At 36.3% G+C, this 22,458-nt stretch overlaps 1 protein-coding gene and 1 pseudogene across 4 annotated transcripts; both read left to right on the top strand.

Annotated features, from left to right (window-relative positions):
• Positions 1-633: 633 nt before the first annotated feature.
• LOC114103771 (U6 spliceosomal RNA) lies at positions 634-734 on the top strand (annotated as a pseudogene).
• Positions 735-5,599: 4,865 nt separating this feature from the next.
• Serbp1 (SERPINE1 mRNA binding protein 1) lies at positions 5,600-21,297 on the top strand. Of its 4 annotated transcripts, none has more exons than XM_027949560.2 (8): positions 5,600-6,019; positions 9,201-9,351; positions 9,890-10,030; positions 10,163-10,234; positions 10,787-10,861; positions 15,603-15,780; positions 18,956-19,129; positions 20,883-21,297. In XM_027949560.2, exons 1-8 carry the CDS (start codon positions 5,707-5,709, stop codon positions 20,937-20,939), a joined length of 1,161 nt encoding a protein of 386 aa, XP_027805361.1. In that variant the 5' UTR covers positions 5,600-5,706; the 3' UTR covers positions 20,940-21,297. The 4 variants fall into 4 exon arrangements, with proteins under 4 accessions (XP_027805361.1, XP_027805359.1, XP_027805360.1 ...); XM_027949558.2 differs by having other exon boundaries at positions 10,742-10,861; XM_027949559.2 differs by having other exon boundaries at positions 10,145-10,234.
• Positions 21,298-22,458: the final 1,161 nt, after the last annotated feature.

Below are 22,458 nucleotides of genomic sequence, written 5' to 3'. Positions count from 1 at the left end.
ATAGAACATCTTTGGATATATTTAAACTTAAAAACTTGACATATATGTAATATCCAAATTAAAATGTTTTTAAAAAAAAGAATAAAATGAATAATAACTATCTTTTCTTTTTTACTCTTAAGTATTTCTTTTGGATTTGACAAACTCAAAATTTAAATTACAGAGGAGGAAAATACACTAACACAAAAATTCATTTAAAATTGATTATAGGCCTAACTGTAAAACTTAAGACCATTAAAAAAAAAAGCATATAAAACTTTTAAAAGAAAACAATTAAATCTTTGTAAACATGAGTTAGACAAAGTCTTGTTAGATATAACAACAGAAGCACAAGTGACAAAAGAAAAACAGAGAAACTGAACTTCATCACAAAGATCACAACAAATTAAGTAGAGCACCGTGGCCCTAATTCCAGTGATTTGGGAAGTAGAGATGGGAGGATCCCAAGTTCAAAGCCATCCTGGACAGCTTAACAGGACCCCATCTCAGAATAAAAAATAAAAAGGGGGCTGGGAACATAGCTCAGTGAGCAACCCTGGGTTTAATCCTAGTATTGCAAAATACAAAAACAAGAACAAAAAAAGAAATCACATCAAATTTGAAACTTTTATGCTGCAAAGGTAAAAAGTCAGTGTTCACTTTAGCAGGACATACATTAAAACTGGAACAATACAGAGATTAGCATGGTCCTGTGTGAGGATGACATGCAAATTAACAAAGCATTCTATATTATTTTAAATGTAAGAATAGAATTTCAAACACCACTTTCAGCTTTATGACAAAGCAAATCTATAAATGGGTGTTTTGTGAATAATTTTTTAAATAAAAGAGAGTCTGACTTAAAAAAAAACAAGGAAAGAAAAAGTAAAAATTCACCCCATAGAATGGGAGAAAATACTTGCAAATCATATATTATAAGGATATGCATCTAGAATATACAAAGAGCTCTTACAACATAATAGTAAAAAATATAACAGTTTTAAAAAGGTAAAGAATCTGAATATACATTTCTCCAAAGAATATGTAAAAAGGACCAATAAGCAGGTGAAAAGATGTTCCATCATTACTATTAGGGAAGTGAAAATCCAAAACACAATGAGATATGACTTTACACCCACCAGGATGGCTATAATCAAAAACACAGACAATAATAAGTGTTGGTAAGGATATGAAGAAATTGGAACCCTCATAATTGTTGATGGAATTGTTAAATGGTGCAGCCTTTTTGGAAAACAGTTGGCCAGTTCCTCAACATGTTAATAATGGAGTTTGGCATTATCTCATGAACCAGCAATTCCATTCTCAACATAGATCCAAGAGAAGTGAACACATACCCACAAAAAACCTATAAGCAAATATTTATAACAGTATTATTCATGATAGCCCAAATGTAAATATCCAAATTTCCAAAATGTAGTTTACTCATACAATAGAATATTACTCAGCTTTGAGAAAGAATGCAATATTGATTCACACTACACCATGCATGAATCTTGAAAACATTATGGCAAGTGAAAGAAGTCAGCAGTAGAAGACCACACATTGTATGCTTCTATTTATATGAAATGTGCAGAATAGCTAAATATATGAGAAAGAAAGTACATTAGTGGTTGCCTAGGGCTGGGGATGGAGGGAATAAAAAGTGACTGCTAATGAGTATGGATTTCTTTTGGGGATGATAAAAATGTTCTAAAGTTAGATAGTTGTGATCATTATGCAACTCTGTGAATATACTACAAACTATGAATAGTACCCTTTAGATGGGCGAATTGAATGGCTTATAAATTATATCTCAATAAATCTGTTTTTCTTTTAAAGATTAGTTTTTGTTGGTTTGTTTAAAGAGGATAATGTAAGAAAAAAGGACTAGATGTTAAAAATCAAGAGGCTCACTGTTCAAAGTAAGTTTGAGGTAGCAAAATAGGGAGTGTATATTTCTATTTTTATCTTTGATGTTCTAACTTTAGCAAGAGCCCAGACCTGCAATGTTATACTTAGCATTCCATCCTCAGAGGATTTGCCCTTTTCTTCACATGAACCACCTTTATTTGTTTTGTTTTCAAAATGCATTATATATTACAAGTACACTAAAAAGTCTCTTATTTACTTTTATGTGACAGTTGTCTCTAATATCTCCAAAGTGTTAAGAACAAAATAATAATTTTATTTTGCTACATATGCAGCAACATAAGGATGAAAGACTATGTCCCTTGAGATTGGGTGCCCAGGCTACAAAAACAGACTGCCTAGATTTTAGTCAAGGTGAATTTGGGAAAGGTATTAACCTCTGTTTGCCTATCTGGTAAAAGTACAGAAGTAGTACTACTATTTATTTTATAATTATTATTCTGAAGATTAAAGGAATAAGGCATATAAATACAGCACAGTGTCTAGAACAGACCTTATAATAGTTTTTAGTTATTACATATAGTAACAATAGAGCATTGATTATTTAAAAATGCATGAACATAAGATTGCAATGTGGCTGAGAATTGAGTTTTGGCATCCTTAAAGCAAGTGAGGGCTGGAAAGATATATAATATTCTATTTCTCAGTTTTGCTAACATCGGGCAACTGTATTGGATATTTAATCAAGGTATTTGGATAGTTTTCAGCATTTATTGCTAGAATAGTCTTTAGAAAGGATTGCTACAGATAATATTATGAAGATGCAGGAGTATTTTTCAAAGAACATGATGTGATTCAAGCACTCCTACAGAGCTGATATTTTAGGTCGCATTTTTTAATCAGTGTTATAACAAATTTGCTGTTTTACAAATCATGCTTTTAATTTGAATAAGAGTCTTCCAGGAAGTCTCTGTTCCTCCTTTGAGGATCATTCCACCAATATTTTCCTACTGACAGTGGTAAAAGTTTTAAATATTTTTAAAGACTATAGATATGCACGTGTATTTTGGTGCTGGAGGTCAGACCCAGGACCTCATTCATGCTAGGCAAGAACTCTACCATTGAACTACATCTCCAGCCCTAAAGACTATTTTTGTTTCTTAGGAAAAAGAAAATATTAGGGGCTGGGGCTTTAGCTCAGTAGCAGTGTGTGGCACTGGGTTCCATCCTCAGCACCACATCAAAATAAACAAGTAAAATAAAGGCATTCTTTCTACCTACCACTATAAATTTTTTTTAAGGAAATACTAGTGAAAATAGTTATAAAATAATTGTAAGATATAAAAGACTTACCATCTTAACCTTCATTTGTACTTTAAAATAGGCTTTTAAAAACTTTTCTGGACTAGTCAAAATTCAGGAAGAAAAGAGAAGGGGAGAAAGTTTCTTACAAGATTCTCCCCTTTTCCACAAATGTTTACTCATAACATTTTAAAGTTATCTTAATAGGTAAATTCTCTGAGAATCATAAGTGAGATTCATAAATTCATAGTTAGACAGTTCTCCTTGGAACTGCGTATTTCTTAGTATAATGACGCTTGTTAGTCATGAGGATCTGTCTGGGAAACCAGTGATCTTTAATGGAGAAAAAAAATGACTACAGACGGGCTCTTCCCACTCCCCACACTGTAGTATAGGTGGGTAAGATACTCAGCTTTTGGGGCTTCATTTTTCTTGCCTTAAAATGGGAATAAAAACACCTTTCTCAGAGTTGATGTGAGGATTAAATGAGGTCACACATGTAAACTGCACTAAGACCATGGTAAAATATCAAGATTAGTTATTAATATTGTTTTTGTGGCAGATACCTCAAAGCTGCTGATGTAGCCTGATGAGGTGGCACACACCTATAGTCTCAGTATCTCAAGAGGCAGAGGCAGATGGATTGAAGGTTCAAGGACAACCTCAGCAATTTAGTAAGGTCCTAAGCAACTTAGCAAGACTGTGTCTCAAAAAGGGCTGAGGATTTTGTTCAGTGGTTAAGCACCACTGGGTTCAATTCTTGGTAACCACCATCCAACACCAAAAAAAAAAAAAAAATCAAAGCTGCTGAAGTATGGAGAGCTTCCAAACTGCACTTGAACTATTTTCAAAACTTGGGAAGTACAAGGATAAGAGCTCCATTATCTCTTGGTTAGAGTCACAAAAACCAGAGGCATGGAAGGGAGGGGGGGATGGGGGTGAATGTGGGAGGAACTGAGACAACAGGGAAATAAACAACTTTGAGAAGTTGGGGAGGATAGAGAGGCAAGAAAAATAGGAAATAGGATACTTGAGGTTTTTTTATGTAATGTGACTGTCTTCTTTTTAAGGAATTGATTTAAAATCTCAGTATTTGATAATATTACATTCACCCATGTAACATACCCTGACGGGAAACAGTGCTTAAATCTTATTAGATGCTGGAAATTCAGTAACTGTCTTAACTTCTATCAGGGCAAAGACTGGATTCAAGGGTTGATGCCAGCACTCTCATAGTGGAGTTAGTTAATGCCTGGCACCAGCACATATAGAAGTGTGAAAGTGGTAAGTCATTTCACCTCTGAAAATTGTTTCATCACCTGTGAAAAGGAGGCAACTACTTAACTAACAAGACGTTGAGATTAAACTATTCCTAGCACCTGTCACTTCGAGAGATGCATTTTCTATTGTATTTTATGTCAATGGAAAAAGGCTTTACAATTACCACATATTTAAACATTTACAGTGTTATCAAATATGCTTGAATAAGCCTTGTCACTGTAATGTCTTAGTGGGATTTAATATTCTTAACTACTACCAATACCAATTCATTATTAACTGAATTTTGAACATATTTTCTTCCCCTCACGCGTACACCCAAGATGTTCTAAAACATATCTTGAGCACAATTTACGAACACGACGGCCACCTATAAGCCTTGACTTACAGGATACTAAAGACCGATTAATTGGAATGATTCTAGTGAATCTACACACTTCTTTGGAGGTTTGCACAGCTCCTAGTGCTGCACTATCAAAGCTTAACAGCTCTTAAGCAGCGGTCGCTATGCCCAGGAAAGGCGCGCAACACTCCCATGTGATAGTTCCACTTGTTTTTTTTGGTTATTTCTGCACCCGAGTTCATGTCCCCGAGAGAGGAAGCGCAGTATTCCGCCTAACATTAAACAGAAGAGCACGAATTCGTTATGGAGTGCTAACGAAGGACTTCAGCACCAGAGTAGTTAGGCACTCGCGGCAGACCGGGCGCAGCCTTAGGAAGCCGGTGCAGCACCCCCTCCCCCGGAAGTTTGCGAGTCTCTGTAGTGAGGTCTGGGAGTCACCTTGACCCTCCCGCAGAGGTGGAGAAAGTTGGCCTTGGGCTAGAGGCAGGGCGAGTGAAACCAAAGACAGAGCACTTTCGTGAACAAAATGTGCCGTCACGTTTTCCTGTTCTCAGGGTAACTAAAGACCTAGCGAGTTTAAGAGTGACAAGAGCAGGTGGTAGGACTCCGCCCACCACCAAGCTTCTCCTCCAGCTCGCACGCTTCACTCGCGCTGCGAGATCCCGCCTCTCAGGCGCGCGCGAAGAGCTATCGAGCTGTGCACACTGGGAATTGTAGTTCCTGCGCGGGTAGCCACCTCAAGAGAAACGACTCCGGCCTACGTGCCCCATAGTGCCTTGCGACGCTGGCCGCTCCCGGATGCGTGCCTGGCGCCGGAAGAGAAGACGGCCCCCCTCTCTCGGCCCGGCCATCTTGTGGGAAGAGCTGAAGCAGGCGCTCTTGGCTCGGCGCGGCCCGCTGCAATCCGTGGAGGAACGCGCCGCCGAGCCACCATCATGCCTGGGCACCTACAGGAAGGCTTCGGCTGCGTGGTCACCAACCGATTCGACCAGTTATTTGATGATGAATCGGACCCCTTCGAGGTGCTGAAAGCAGCAGAGAACAAGAAAAAAGAAGCCGGCGGGGGCGGCGTTGGGGGACCTGGGGCCAAGAGCGCAGCTCAGGCCGCGGCCCAGACCAACTCCAACGCGGCAGGCAAACAGCTGCGTAAAGAGTCCCAGAAAGACCGCAAGAACCCGCTGCCCCCCAACGTTGGCGTGGCTGACAAGAAAGAGGAGACGCAGCCGCCCGTGGCTCTTAAGAAAGAAGGTAAAGCCGGGGTAGGAGGTGGGGAGTTCCGAGGTAGAGGGAAGGAGAGAGGGGACTGCCACTTGCTTCTGGAGCCCCGAGGCTCCGCGAGAGACTTTGCCGCCGATTTCTCCACGTTTTCCCCACGCGACAAAAGCCAGGTCCTGCGAAGGTGCTGGGAGCTAGGTAGTCCCAAGTTCACGCCGCCGCCTGCAAGGTTCGCGGAGCCACCCCCTTCCCGCCCCTGACTGGGAACAGGGAGCGTGCGAGCTCGGGTGCTGCGGGGCTGACGCCTTCCCGCCGGATTCCTTGGCGGGCGAGCGCATGGGCTGAGTGAGGGGAAGCCAGCCGCTTTTTAGCAGCCTCTTGCAGTTGCTGAGAAGCTTGGGATCCACAGCTGCTTCCTGGGCAGAACTCTTTCTCAGCGTGCTCCTGTGAAGTGCTGGTCTCTGCTTTGGGATCCTGTCCTGCCATCTTGTCCCATGATGGCGCAGGGTACCCCAATAGAAAGCTGGGGCTCATAGTTTCTACTTGAGCCCCTTCTGTGCTCAAGGCTACTAGATATTGTGAAGTAAGATGCTGTTTGAGGTGCCATCTGTGCTTTATTGTTCCCCTCCTCTGCTTTAACTCGTACAATATTATTATAAGTTGCTTCAATGAATTATACTCTTGGAGAGAGGAATTTGGCTACACTCGCTTAAGCTGAATGCTGAATGAAGAGTGGTTATTGCAGGAAATCTTGAGGCTTGCCCTCGTGTCAAGATCCATTCTCCCGACTGTGCACTCACCATTTCAAATGGTCTGACTTGGTCTGGACCTCGTGGGTGAAAGAGTGCAGAGGCTGTCAAACCTTTCCGCTGCACACCTCTTTAGAGCGCAGCTTTTCCTCAACATGTGCGTGAAGCATGGTCAGGATTTTGCAGGCAGGCAGTTGTAGTTCCAGGGCACTGAGTTTTACAGGGTTGTAATTTTTGCATTCTTCCTCCTTACTAGTTTCTTGTGAATGAAAAAGAGCAAAACAGTTGGGGATAAGAAAAAATCGAGTATGATCAGTAGCAAGTAGATTTCAGGAATCTTTAGAATTGCCTTTATATGTTGAAAGTTGAAATTACTCCTTGCTGCCACGTGCTCCTGAAAGTGGTTGTTTCTCATTAGCTTGTGCTAGGTATCTCTTAGAATATTTTTAAATGGTCTTTTGTGGGGATTGGAATGAAAAAATCTAGGATCTAGGTGATGAACAGAAGGAAAGAAAAAATTCCTGAGTTAAAATTATAGACTGGAGAGAAGAAGGCTTAAGTTGTAGTATTAGAAAGCATGTGTACACCACTTAGGCCAAGTATCTATTCAGCCAATTAAGCTTTATGGCAGTCTTATCACAGTTGAATAAAGCATTTAGTTCCAGTGTTAAGGAACTCTGGCTTGTGTGATTAATTACACTATGCTGATCCTTGATCACACTAATTCAAAGAAATTACATGAAAAAAATGAGTCTAAAACAAATCAAAGGTGCACCTGATGAATGTGTTCATTTTAAATGTTCAAAGCATGAAACATGATTTAAGTACTTAAGCTGTTTTGACCATGAAGCACATCCATGAAATGAGTTCTTATTTCATGTTGCAGTTGTAGGAAATTATTTTGTAAATTTATAAGGAGGATTAATTTTGACATTCTTTCCTTGGGAAAACTATTCCATATTAGCTATCAATATTTTCCTGAGTATCTCAGAGCACTTGCAGTTTTAACCTGAAATTGGATAAAACACAAGCTTATAAATGTAGGGAAAATGTTGGATGACAAATACTCATTTTCAAAACCTTTCACCTCTCAGTATTCTGTTATTGAGGAGAGACAGACCTGTAAACAAAATCCCTATTCTTAGTACTCTGATCCACCCATGTTGTGTGCCTTTTTGATCACAATTCTAGATGTACTTTATAGAATTGTTTAATGTTTGTCTTATGCAAATTTTAGAGTTTGTTCTTTGTGCATTTGAAGAAATTGAGAATTGATAAAGTAGAAAGTCACTGAGTGTAGTGTAGGCTTTTGGTGTATGGGATGTGTGTGTAATAAAAAGTGTGGAATCTAGTGCACTTGATTTGTGAGTATAGATAAGTACATCAGAAGAAGCTTGCATTTTTTTAAAAAAATCAATCATTTCGTTAGATGAGTTTATTTTTTGTGTTGGCAATAAGTTTTTTTTAGATTTTGTAGGACTAATGCTGAATGTTGGGTGGGGAAGCCAGTCATTGTTCATTTGGGTGTGTTTGGCTTGGATATCATTATAAGGACTAGTTGCATAGCTCCGCCCCAACCATTATACTTCTGATGAAATTTATTTAAATGTTTTGGTGTAAGGTCTGTATTTGTGGTTTGTCCTGAGAGTTTTCAGGGATTGAAGCTTAAAGTTTTATTTAAAAAAAGATAGATAATTGCAGTTTTGTTCTAGCTACAGGCATGTGAGCAATTGGATATATAGTGATGGTATTTTACTTTCTTCGAAAGAATCAACGTGAAGTAATTTAAGATCTTGTAAAATCCATTTCTCAGCTTATTTTTGACTTTGTCAGAACTGACTTGGGAATTACAGCATACCTGGAATTTTAGTCATGTATTTAACCATCATCTATTTATTCCTAAGGCCATCAGTAATTCATATTGGTTTCCTTATTGGACTGTGGTCCTCAGACATTAACAGGAAAACAGTAGTAATGGGAAAAATCAGTAAGTCCTTCAGCTGTCATTTAGTGCCATAAGTTTCCTCTGTGTGTGTACGTGCTGATCCTAGGGCCTTGCACATGCTAACACATGCTGTATCACTGAAATACACCCTTATTCCCCCTATTTTTTTTTTTATATATTGCTTAAAGTGTTTTTTGTTTTTGTTTTATTTCCTGATTCTTTGGGGGGGGGGAAGATACTTTTGCAAGTGCCCCACCCTGAACTATACCCCCAACCTAATATTTTTTATTAAGAGACTGACATTTTGGAAAGAGTAATGGCTGCCCAAATGACTTCTAAGGCATTATAGAAAATGCTTGCTGGGGGTGGCAAACTAGATTTAAGATAAAAATAAATAGGAATTTCCTTAAAGTACTTTGTTATACATTGGGGATGCCCAGTGTTTGCCTGTTTAATAGCCTTGGCCTAAATTTTGTTTTTGCAAAGATAATTTATTTCTGCTGGTTATTTGTCCTTTTAGGAATAAGACGTGTTGGAAGAAGACCTGATCAACAACTTCAGGGTGAAGGGAAAATAATTGATAGAAGACCAGAAAGGCGACCGCCTCGTGAAAGGAGATTTGACAAACCACTTGAAGAAAAGGGTGAAGGAGGCGAATTTTCAGTTGATAGGTAAGATTTTAAAAGGAAGTCTCGTTTACATCTTAACATGAAGCTATAAATTGGGCATAATTTCCAGGTAGCAAGCAGTGTTACTGATTATTTCTGTCATTTTTTTCCAGAGAAACATCTTGAATGTGAGGATTTACTTAGACCTTTGGATAACATTTGAAACTTAGATCTTTTTTCCCCCCTTACTCTCCCTAGGTGTTTTTAAAAGGATAATATTGTTGGTTAATTGCTCGTAGTAAAACAAATTACCTGATATATAGGTTATATGTATTTTAAGTGTATTGGTGAATAGCAGGTTCGATACAGTGAATAAAAATGAAAAGGTATATTCACTGATAGTGTTTTACAAAATGCTAAAATAATTTGTGGGGAGAGGGTTTTCACAGTTCACATGTTTAGAAATACACTTAAATTTTCTGAAGTATGTATTTAGCTGTTGGGTTATGAGCCAGTAAGCATGTTCTGTATTTTTGAGCTTTTCTGTCCTATTCCTTTTTCTTGAAACCTCAAAGGTATACTTTTAAAATTTGTATTGTAGACCAATTATTGACCGACCCATCCGAGGTCGTGGTGGTCTTGGAAGGGGTCGAGGAGGCCGCGGACGTGGAATGGGTCGAGGAGATGGATTTGATTCTCGTGGCAAACGTGAATTTGATAGGCATAGTGGAAGTGATAGATCGTAAGTCTTATATTGGTTGTTATTTCATTTATACATTTTAATGTGTTAATTTAATACAAAATAAAATTTGAATTTCTAAAACTAAAGAGTATTATGTTAACTCAGTTTTGTTAGTTCTTTTTCACATTACAGTGGCCTGAAGCATGAGGATAAACGTGGAGGTAGCGGATCTCACAACTGGGGAACTGTCAAAGATGAATTAACGTTGGTATTCTGATTTTTAAAAATTTCAGTACTGATCCTTTACTAGATACAAGTTTAAAACAAGTTTTCTGGAGATAACTATACGTGTATTAAATTTTGTTTCTGAGATAGAATGTATGCTGTAGTCTCAACTATTATTGAATAAGATAATGTCTTATGGGATAGTTTGGGTTATACTATATTGAATGACCAATTTTTCTACACATCAGTATGTTACTGTTTTTTTTGTATGAATATATAGCTTTTCATTGGAATTATTTGGATGTTCTAATTTGAGTTTAATAAGTCCTATTCTAACTATTGGACTTTAATACTTAAAAAATGATAAGCCAATACAACTTTGACTTAAAAGTATGTGAACTAACTTAACCAGTGGTTTATATTGTTTTTCTCTAGTAGAGAATTTTAGCAGGAAAACTTAATGTAGAAATTTTTGTTATTGTATGCAAACTCTTTCAACTACATGTAAATGGACCTAGATGCTTTTCTTTTTCTTTCTTTCCTTAGAGAGTCCCCCAAATACATTCAGAAACAAATATCTTATAATTGCAGTGACTTGGATCAATCAAATGCGACTGAGGAAACACCTGAAGGTGAAGAACATCCAGTGGCAGATACTGAAAATAAGTAAGTGATTTTGTATGAGGTGGTAATGCTATATAACTTTGAAATCAGTCTGGTTAACCAATAAGGTAACTCAGATCTAATACTGTTATTTAATGCTTCTTTGATAAAAATATTTTTGTTGTCCTCTCATCAAATAATATTTAAAATAGTGCTTTACACCTACATGTAAGGTTGGCTCTAATGGTTTGAAAATGGGATATCTTAATGTTAACTTCCATTTGATTAGTTAAATACCATTGTTATAAGGGAGTGTATATATTTTAGTAAAACCTACTAATCCTAACCAATGGGAAAAAAAAGATCTATTGTAACCTGATAATGGAAAAATAGGAATAAGGTGCTGTGCACCTGTAATTATCTAATTTGATAGAAATGTTTTAATTCTAAGTGGTAGTTGTCCTAAAACATTGAATAGGTAAAACTAGAAGCTAAAGTAGGGGATTTCTAAAAATTAGTGTGAATTGTTGGGGTAACAGGAACTCATAGTACTTAACTCAAGTCTGAAGTAATTTTGACATTTTACAGTTGTATAGTTTGAAATTAGACAATTAAAACTAGAATATATATTGATTTTAAAATTCCATCTCTGTTTTTTCCATTAACATAGAATTTGGAACATACTATCACTAATGTAAGAGGAGCACAAAAGATGAAAACGTTACTAATTCACTAGCCTTCTTCCCTGTCACCTGCCCCACACAGGTGGCTTCTTTTTTTTTTTTTTGGTGCTGGGGATTGAACCCAGGACCTTGTGCATGCAAGGAAAGTACTCTACCAACTGAGCTATGTTCCTAGCTCCTACTCAGCCTTCTTAATGTTCATTTTCTGATTTTAAAGTTTTTGTTTTTTCAAGGGTGAGAGTTGTTTTAAGATTAAAAGTTATCCTGATAGAAATAATTTACCTCCATAGCTGGGCCCAGTGTCACACAACTATAATCCCAATGGTGTGGGAGGCTGAAGCAGGAGGATTATGAGTTCAAAGCCAGCATTAGCAATTTAGTGAGGTCCTTAGCAACTAGACTTTGTCTCTAAATAAAATATAAAAAAGGAGATAGTGGATAGGGATGTGGCTCAGTGGTTAGGTGGCCCAGGCTTCAATCCCCAGTATCGGAAAAAAAAAAAAAAAGAATTTACCTTCCTAATACTTTTTAATCAGTCCAAGCATAAGTTATATCCTAGTCATTTGTTTTAGTAAGTTGTGATTTAAAGTCTTGGATTATAGATTATTTTGGTCAGTTTCTTTTTCCTGAAAATGTTTAGTTGATATGTAATAATTTTATGTATTTATGGGATTCTGTGTAGTATTAATAGTCTGCCTTATTTGTAACAGTCCTCCAGTTCCATCAATGTTAACTGCAAAAATAGGAGTTCATTCTTTTTATGGTTGAATAATATTTGATTGTGTGTTTATATACCACAGTTTGTTTATTCTTTTTTCATCAGTGGACACATTGGTTGATTGTATGTCTTGGTTGCTTTGAATAGTGCTGCAATAAACATGGGGTTCAGGTGTCTCTTTGACTTACCAATTATATTTTTCTTTAGGTACATAACCATTCTTTCTTTTGGGGACTGCTTTCCATTAAAGTTGTACCAATTTAAATTTCCACTGTGTGTGAGTTCTCTTTTCTCTGCATCTTCACCAGCATTTTAAAATTTTTATCTTCTTTTTTTAAAAAATTAATTGTTTTTTATTTACATGTGGTGCTGAGAATCGAACCCAGTGCCTCAAGTGTACTAGGCAAGTGCTCTACCACTAAGCCATAACCCCAGCCCAGTTTTTAATCTTCTTGATAATAGCTCTTCTAACTAGGGTGAAATATCATGTCTCATTGTGCTTTTGATTTTCATTTTGCAGATGATTAATGATGGTTGGCATTTTTTCATAACTTGGCCATTTGTATATCTTTGAAGAAATGTCTGTTCATATCATTTTCCCATGTTTTTGATCAGATTATGTGTTATTTTGATATCGAATTGAGTACGGTATGCATTCTTGCTAATCCTTTGTTAGGCAAATAGTTTGCAAATATTGTAAATATTTTCTTCCATTCTGTAGGTTGTCTCTTCACTTTGGTTGCTTCCTTTGCTGTGTAGAAGCTGTTTAGTTTAAAGTAATTCCATTTGCCAATTTTTTGTTTCTATTGCCTGCGCTTTTGGGGTCATATCCAAAAAAGCTTTGTCTATGCCAATTCCCTGAAATATTTCTTCCACTTAAGTCTTTGATCCATTTTGAATTGTTTTTTGTGATTGGGGATCCAGTTTCATTTTCCTGTCTCCCTAGACTGTTTTTCCAGCACTATTTATTAATTGAAATGATTGTCCTTTTTCCAGTGTATATTCTTGGTATCTGTCAAAAATCAGTTGGTTCTAAATATATGGATTCACTTTTTAGTTCTTTGCTCTGTTTCATAGGCTCTGTGTCTTTTTATGTAGGTCAGTAGTTCTGTGTTCAGAGACAACATCCAAATCAATCAGTGAAAGGATGCCCTTTCTACATTCTTCCTTTTTCCAGGAAGAAAATTGCTCTTATGAACTTCTGTTCATGATAGGGAGCATTATATTCCCTGGGCCTGTTGGCATAAGGAAAAGTTGTTTACTGTTGGAGAGAGTAGATAAAAATGCATGATGTTAGGAAGTGATGTTTTGCGCTTGGAGTAATATTTATTTGAAACTATGTGGAATCATAATTTTGTGTGGTAAACAATGAAATAGTAATTTAAGTTAGATGAACTCAGTGTAACATTCAGCACAACAATTGCTTTAATAAAGAGCTTGTGATCAATTCACTTTGAGTGATCCACAAAGATCGTAACTATTTTCCAGAAGGAAATGATGCATCAGTAGGGTATTGGAGACAAATCCTTAACTCAGGACCCAGGAGTGAAATCGGTGATCATTGGTGTAAAGAAAATAATGATCACATCAGAGCAGTCTCTACTCTTATTCTAATAATTTAAAAAAAAAAGGTACCAAGGATTGAACCCAGGGGTGCTTAATCATTGAGCCACCAAGTTGCTTGGGGCCTCGCTAAGCTGCTGAGGCTGGATTTGAATTTGAGATGCTCCTGCTATAGCCTCCCAAGCTGCTAGGTCTACTCTTTAGAGTAGGGGAGAAATTGAATATGGTATTGTGCTTTGCATATGGAAATGTAAATTTAATAAGTACATCCTAACTCATAGTTTCCAGAGCTTCTGTTTGGTTCTCATTTGATTCTTACAGTGATCAAAGGTATGCTAAATTCTGACCTTGGCTGTGTCACAATTAAGGACCAGGACTGGTTTGTATATATGTATGTATTTGGTATGGGGATTGAACCTGGGGCACTTAACCACTAAGCCAGAGAGCCACATCCCCAGCCCTTTTTTGTATTTGAGTCTTGCTGAGTTGCCTAGAGCCTCACTAAGTTGCTGAGGCTGGCTTTGAACTCATGGTCCTCCTGCCTTAGTCTCCGGAGTAAACTGACAAACTTGAACTTTGTGCCCAAGATCCCATCAGTTATGTATAAACTTCTAGGAAGTTTCAAAATGGGGTTTGTATAAAAGCAAAGAGTGGCTTCAGGAGAGAAATTTGAGTACTAAGGCTAACTAAATCACTTGCTATCTTTGGAAAGACGCTAGGTTCCTAAAATAGCAAACAAGTTGTTTGGTGACAATTGGAAATTTGAGATTAGACTAAAATAATGGATTTCTAGTGCTTTGTTTAAAAAAAAAAAAAGAGGAAAGGCTAACAATAAAGTAGTTATAACCTGAGAATTACATTTGGAAATAACTAATTTGGTATTAAATATTGAACAGTTTTATGAACAGTTTTGACAACCAGTGAAACTTCAGTCTTCTGTTCCATATTCAGGTTGGTTTGAAAAGCTGGAGTAGATTTTAGGATTTGTGGAAACTTTTGTTTTACTTTGCCTTGAGTACAGGTTGCTAGAATAAAGAGAAACATTTCTTTTATATTGCACAATGTGAAGTCTGGTGTCTCACTGTGCATCTTAGATCATAACCCGTTTTGAGTTATATATTGTGGGGGATTATGGAAAATGAAAACACATTTTAGGATAAGATATTTTAACCATATCAAAGGGTACAGTTTTAAAGAAGTGTAAGGAATAATAAGGCCAATTAAGATTGTGTTACTGATAAGAAATCATTTAAGAGTTTATGAAGAGCTGAGCATGTCATGCACAACTTTGATACAAGCAGATTGGGAGATTGAGGCTGAAGGATTGCAAGTTTGAGGCCAGTCTTAGCAGTTTAGACCCTGTCTCAAAATAAAAATGATTAGGGGTCTGGGGCAGAATGCCTAGCACTTGAGGCACTGGGTTTGAACATTAGCACTGCATAAAATAAAATAAAGGCATTCTGTCCATCTAAAACTACAAAAAAAGATTAAAAAAAGAAGATGATTAGGGATGTAGCCTAGAGGTAAAGTGTCACTGGGTCCAATCACCAGTTAGCCCCCCGCCCCACACCACCTAAAATAAAAGGTGTATGAAGATATATTGTATAATCCTCAGATGCTTATGCTTATCAAGGAACACTGAATTCTTGGTCTCTGTCATGTTATATGTTAGTCATTGGATTACATAGAAAAACTAATACCTTTGCCCTTGGATATGATAATTTTTCTCTAAAAGATTACTACCCAGTCATTATTAATTTCCTTATAATATATTTGAGGTATTTTAGTAAAAATTATGCCAATTGTCTACCAGGTATAAAATTTAAACATCTTTTCATAGGGAAAACGAAGTTGAAGAAGTTAAGGAAGAGGGTCCAAAAGAGATGACTTTGGATGAATGGAAGGCTATTCAAAATAAAGACCGTGCAAAAGTAGAATTTAATATCCGAAAACCAAATGAAGGTGCTGATGGGCAATGGAAGAAGGGATTTGTTCTTCATAAATCAAAGAGTGAAGAGGTAAAATTAAAATTTGTGATGTTTGAAAATGTTCAGATGTGATTTGAACTGTTTATAGTTTTCACGTTAAATTTCATATGGAAAATATTTTTTGCAAAAGCTTTACATAGGATCATTTGGGACAGATAACTTGCTCAAAAGGGAAACTAAATTACTATGCTATAAGAAATTTAGTTTATTAATCTATAATTGTATTCAATATGGTAGTATTTTTTCTAAAAATCTCTTAATGGCTTATTGAATGACTTGGTGGTTTTTAAAAATATTTTGTTAGTTGTCAGTGGACCTGTATTTTATTTATATGTGGTGCTGAGAATCAAACCCAGTGCCTCACACATGCTAGGCAAGCACTTTACCATTGAGCCACAACCCAGCCCTGACAGTGTTTTTTAAAAATATTTCTTCTTAAAGCTGTAGTTTAATTGAAACGTTGGCATTTTCTTATGGTTTAACCTAAAAAATAAGGGGCTTCATTCGTTCTTTCTTTGTTAGAACTGGATATTGAACCTGGGGGCATTCTACCATTGACCTATATCTGGAGGGAGGGTGGGTGGGTGTGTGCCCCCGAGTGTGTGTTTTGAGATAGTGTTTTGCTAAGATGATAAGACGGGCCTTGAATTTGGCAATCCTGCCACCTCCCAAGTAGTTGGGAATATAGGCATGTACCAACGTGCCTGGCTAATACCCACCTTTTAAGATTGTCTGGCTGTGCATGTGTAATGGTTAGAACGCTCAGTAAATGCTACAAATGCTGCTCTTTATTGAAGATGATCTCTTACGAAGATCAAATGATCAATTTATGAGTTTCCTTTTTTCTTTGAGAAACATGGAATCTAATGAAAATATTTTAGAAAGTCACATTGGTAGCTTTTTATTTGGTAGCTTCTGTTCAAGCTTTGGGGCGTGTTCTTACAGGAATTGTCCCGGTGTTACATCCTATTAAGGTTTGTGTAAGTATGGGATCTTGGCCAAAATACTACATTATTTCTTCTAAATTCTTTTCTCTATTAACTTTTAACCTTTTGACATTTGTTCTTATTTGTGTCATAAATCTGACTACCAGAAATCCAAAGTAAGCTTTAAAGTGTTAAGAAGGTATCAGCAACCCATAATAAAAAAGAATTCAGTAAGATTTTATATATTTACTTTTAGTGCTGGGGATTGAACTTAGGGCGTCACAGGCCAAACAACCTCTACCATTAAGCCCCTCTGCCCACCAAGTCCTTAGTAAGATCTTTATTAAACATAAAAATGACAATGAGACAAGCTTGAGAAACATGAATAATATTGAGGTTTAAAATACCAGTGTATTTTAAGTTTAGAGAAAAAATGATTTTTAACATTCTTGTCTTTTGGGTGTCCCAACTGGTCTTTTCCCCATACAATTTTCCTCAAATTGTAATTTTAGGTAATTTCATTAATATCCTACAGTTCATGCATATCATGGACATTAGGCTAGTTCTCCTGATTTTAAATATTTTAATATTGAGCTTTTCAAAAATAACTACAGTAGTGCCCCCTTACCTGTGCTTTATTTCCAGAAATACACAATCAAATGTAAATTTCATTCATTCTTTCTGAGTAGTATGATGGAATCTCACGCTTTTTAACTCTTGATCCAGGGATGTAAATCATCCATTTGTCCTGTGTACCCACGGTGTGTACACTACGTGCTAGTCATTCAGTAGCCTGCGTATAGGAAAAAACAATATTTGTAGGATTTGGTACTGTCTGTAGTTCAGGCAATCCCTAGTAGATAGTCCCCTGTGGATTGGGGGACTACCAAATTGTATAAGGTAAGATTCGACATTTCTAAAAATTATAAAATGTGAAATTGGTAATGAATAACTTTTAAATTTAATATACATTAAGTCACTCCTAAGTGTTTGTGTCTTTGAATTAGTCTTTGTGAATCAGGCCTAGCCTTTCCATTCTTGAATATTTTGGCCTTCAAGAATATTGTATATAGGGCTGGGGATGTGGCTCAAGCGGTAGTGCGCTTGCCTGGTATGCGTGTGGCCCGGGTTTAATCCTCAGCACCACATACAAAGAAAGATGTTGTGTCCGCCAAAAACTAAAAAATAAAATATTAAAAATTAAAAAAAAAAGAATGTTGTATATAATACTTTTATGTGTCTATGACAAATGTGAGGTGGGGGGGAAACATGGCTGTAGAAATGGAGAGCTGAGTTACTGTGTTACTGATAGAACTGAAGGGTGCTATTTCTTGTTATGATTCTCTAAATGCTCTAGAAAACTGCTAGATTTTTTTTTCCTATTCTAGTAATTGCCTTAAGAAGTTAGAGATGTCCCTTGAACATACAAACTTTTTCTGCTGAAGCCACCAGTTATTTGGTTCTATTTTCCAGAAACTTAAGAAAGAAAGAAAAAGCCCTGTTAATGCATTGAGATCATTGATTTGAAATAGCAAGCACTTAAAAAGATTTGACTTTTAATTTGCTAGTGTTTTGTGGATTTACATTTGTTTTTGGTTCCTTTAATATTAAAAGAACCTTCTATTGCCTTTATATTGTGTAGAATAGAGATGACATTTGAGTATCCATGATGAAAGCATGGATGCAAAACAAAAATTTGTACTTTAAAAGCATAGTTTTTGACAGGATATTTAAGTTGGTTAGAAAGAACAAAATGTTCATTGTCCCTTCAGAAAAGTATAAATTATATGTATATTTGGGGGGAATACAATATAAATAGTGCAAGTAAACTTCTAGCTAGAAGATTGAAACCCCATACATCCCAAACATACAAGAAATGAAGTGGTAAGCATTATAAAGATTCTTTTCCTTTTAACCTTTTTCTCTCATATGTGAAAGAAAATCTGGATATTACAAACACTTCATTTTTAAGAAAGTTCCTTTGGTACCTTTAAGATGTGGGTTTTTTGTGTGCACAGCATTTCAGGGTTCCCCTCTTGTTTAGTATTTCACTTGAATTTATAGCTTTCCAGCGTACATGGAAATATGAGAAAATGAAGGGAATTCTTACTATGAAATCAACTTTTGCTGAGTGCAAAGCTAACAAACCTAAGAGATGGTGATCACACAAAGTACAGGTTGTAGAGCTAGCATTTTTAGAAGAAAGCTCATTACTCAGAAAAATTTCCAACATGACTTTCTTATGCATTACCCAGTGACTCTTCCTTAACATTTATTAGGCTCACGCTGAAGATTCGGTTATGGACCATCATTTCCGGAAGCCAGCAAATGACATAACATCTCAGCTGGAGATCAATTTTGGAGATCTAGGCCGCCCAGGACGTGGTGGCAGGGGAGGACGAGGTGGGCGTGGGCGTGGTGGACGCCCAAACCGTGGCAGCAGAACTGACAAGGTAATCTTAAAGACTATCCCTTTCAAATAATGTAAGGACCTTTTCTAGTAAATCACTGGCTGGGTCCTTTTTGGAATATAGGAAGAAGTAGAAAAAGAAGTTCACATGCTTTCAAGAGTCAACATTTCAAATTATATTTTTGTTTAAAGTACTTACATGAGTTGTTTTTTTTTTTTTTTCGTTGTTGTTGCTAGGAATTGAACCTAGGGCCTTGTGCATACGAGGCAAGCACTCTACGAACTGAGCTATATCCCCAACCCCACACTGTACTGAGTTCTTAGTAGGGGCTAGTCATAGTGTTATGTGAGGCTTTTTATATATTTCATTTAGTTGTTGTTACTGTGGTAACATCCTCATGGAGGAAATTGAGGTACAGGGAATCAAATTGATTCTAAGCATTTGCTGAGGTCTACCTGAAATATAAGTTTGTTTTCTTTAGTAATTTTGTACTGCTTTTTAGATCTCAACAACTAATATCACATTGGTGTTCATTGTACAGTTTATGTATGGCACATGATTGTAAGACCTTTTTTTGTTTGTTTGTTTTTGATTTCTTACTAAACTGTTCTGTGAGAGCTGAGATATATTTTTGCTCTTTTGTAATCTCTTTAGTACCTTGCATAAAACAAATTCTTAAATAATTTGTAGATTCCAGGTAATTGGGTCAGATCTGCCTGATGCAAAAAATATTAGAGGTAATCTTTGAAACATTTTTGCCTATGGGGTTCAGGTTGTAAGTAACCTTCCTGAATTTTCAGCACCTGCTTTTTAAAAAAAGATCATATTGAGTCTGTCAGTGCTTAATTATAATGATAAAAATAATTATGAGTTTTTATAGTTATCAATGATAATCTATTGAAGTGTATTTTTGTTTCCTCTGACACTTTCTTTTTAAAGACAAATGTGTTATATATGGCCCTGTGAATTGTTTTTACTTTTGTTGTTATGTGTACTTTAGGTTGTAAATAGCAGTTGAGCCCCCTTCCAGCATTGATGAATGTGCTGCTTAAATGATTGCTAATTGATTTTGGGGGTGTGGGGGCTCGAGGACTGGGATTGAACTAGGGACCCTATCATTGAGCTATATACACCCCAGACAAGGTCTTGCTAATAAGTTGCCAAGGCTGGACTCAACATGCAATCCTCTTGCCTTACTTTCCTGAGATGCTGGAATTAGAGGTGTGCACTGTGATTCCCAGCAGCTAATTGGTTTCTTGACCAGCTTTCATATTGATGCTTTTTTACTTGAGCAAGTGGAAAAAGTACAAGAATAGTAAACAACAAAGTGCACACACACACAAAAAAGTCCGTATCCCATCTAAATAGACCTGTAATTTAAAACAATCCATGCTATTACTAGGGGATTTTAATTCCAAACTTGAAATATAGTTGTGAACAGTGTATGCCAGTTAAAGCTTTCTTCACTTTATTTGTGTTTTTTGATTAAGGATTTAGATGTTCTCCCAATTACAAATTGGTTTTAAATATTGGACATAATATTAGTTTTAATACCCTGCTTTGCATTTTCACACATGGTCAGATTTTTATAGGTTTTGATAGAAATTAATTAGGCTCACTACAGATATTTGTAGTTCTATTTTATGATTTTTGCTTTTAAGTAAGAGTTTTGCTACATTTTAATTAGTATTTTAATGTTTAAGCTTCTTTTTGAGAGTTCTGATTCTAAATGCTGGCATTGGTAGTGTGTTTATAAATTTTGAGAATTGTTAATCTTAGTTTATTTCTTTTTCAGTCGAGTGCTTCTGCCCCTGATGTGGATGACCCAGAGGCATTCCCAGCTCTGGCTTAACTGGATGCCATAAGACAACCCTGGTTCCTTTGTGGACCCTCCTGTTCAAAGCTTTTGCATGCTTAAGGATCCCAAACGACTAAGAAATTTAAAAAAAAAAAAAAAAAAAAAAAGACTGTCATTCATACCATTCACACCTAAAGACTGAATTTTATCTGTTTTGAAAAATGAACTTCTCTCGCTACACAGAAGTAACAAATATGGTAGTCAGTTTTGTATTTAGAAATGTATTGGTAGCAGGGATGTTTTCATAATTTTCAGAGATTATGCATTCTTCATGAATACTTTTGTATTGCTGCTTGCAAATATGCATTTCCAAACTTGAAATATAGGTGTGAACAGTGTGTACCAGTTTAAAGCTTTCACTTCATTTGTGTTTTTTAATTAAGGATTTAGATGTTCCCCCAATTTCAAACTGGTTTTAAATATTCGACATAAAATCAGTTTAATACCTGCTTTGCATTTTCACACATGGTCAGCTGGGACATGTAAACTTTGATTTGTCGAATTTTATGCTGTGTGGAATACTAACTACTTTATGTATTTTAACTTAGTTTTAATATTTTCATTTTTGGGGAAAAATCTTTTTTCACTTCTCATAATAGCTGTTATATATGCTAAATCTTTATATACAGAAATATCAGTACTTGAACAAATTCAAAGCACATTGGTTTATTAACCCTTGCTTCCTGCATGGTTCATTAGGTTCAAATTATACCCGATTCACAATTTCAACTATATTTACTTTCGAAATACGTGACTTTCCCATTTTAAAAGCCAAGCTAGACACTTTATTTGTGGAAGTTGTTTGAGCTACTTAGTGTTGATAAACACATCCTGTCAAGTGTTATGGATATAGGATTTCTACCCCCTCCAACAGGGTGAGTGGAATAAGTTGATTTGCTCTAATGGGTAATGTTTAGACTTCTGTAAAATAAGTGTCTGGCACTTGCTACGATTTTTGTTTGATAGGTCCCCAAATCAGAATGTTACATCTGTAATCAACAACCCTTTTAACCTTTCTTGTTCTGAAGAAACCAAAGGGCACTGGTTAGTATGGTGAGATGGGGAGAGTCTTCAATTTTTGAAATTTGGAAAGCAGACAGCTTTACTTTATAAGGTTGGAACAGCAGCACCATCCATAAAACATAAGCCAAAAATCTTTAACTGTTAATGATTTCCTATATTGTTACTATTTGGTCTTAAAATGATAGATGAATATTTGTTCCAGAGAAGGTGATAAATATCTTTTCCCTCTTCCTTTATTAGAAAATTAGGTAATTAATGGATTCCTTGAACAGGAGCATCACCACTTACTAAACACATGGATAGAATGATCAATAAACAGGTTGTGTAGGATATTTTTTTTTATTCTGCCACATTTATTGATTAAACAGGGAAGGAATTTTATTTAAAGTTTTAACTTCTGTCACTTGTCAGTTATTTTCTACCTCTGGTAAGATCCAGTTTTTAAAATATTGGAGATTTTAAATTTAACATGTCTGCTATGTAGTTGATT

Source organism: Marmota flaviventris, chromosome 10 (genome assembly GCF_047511675.1).
Source record: "Marmota flaviventris isolate mMarFla1 chromosome 10, mMarFla1.hap1, whole genome shotgun sequence".
Lineage (NCBI taxonomy): Eukaryota > Metazoa > Chordata > Mammalia > Rodentia > Sciuridae > Marmota > Marmota flaviventris.
The sequence above is the reverse complement of the archived record's forward strand: the minus strand, read 5'-3'. Positions and strand labels throughout refer to the sequence as shown.

Coding starts and splice junctions, on each gene's coding strand:
- Serbp1 (XM_027949557.2), top strand. CDS start 5,707: ATGCCTGGGCACCTACAGGAAGGCTTCGGCTGCGTGGTCACCAACCGA. Junction 10,235..10,741: donor ACTGTCAAAGATGAATTAAC/GTTGGTATTCTG, acceptor TTCTTTCCTTAG/AGAGTCCCCCAAATACATTC. Junction 10,862..15,602: donor GTGGCAGATACTGAAAATAA/GTAAGTGATTTT, acceptor ATCTTTTCATAG/GGAAAACGAAGTTGAAGAAG.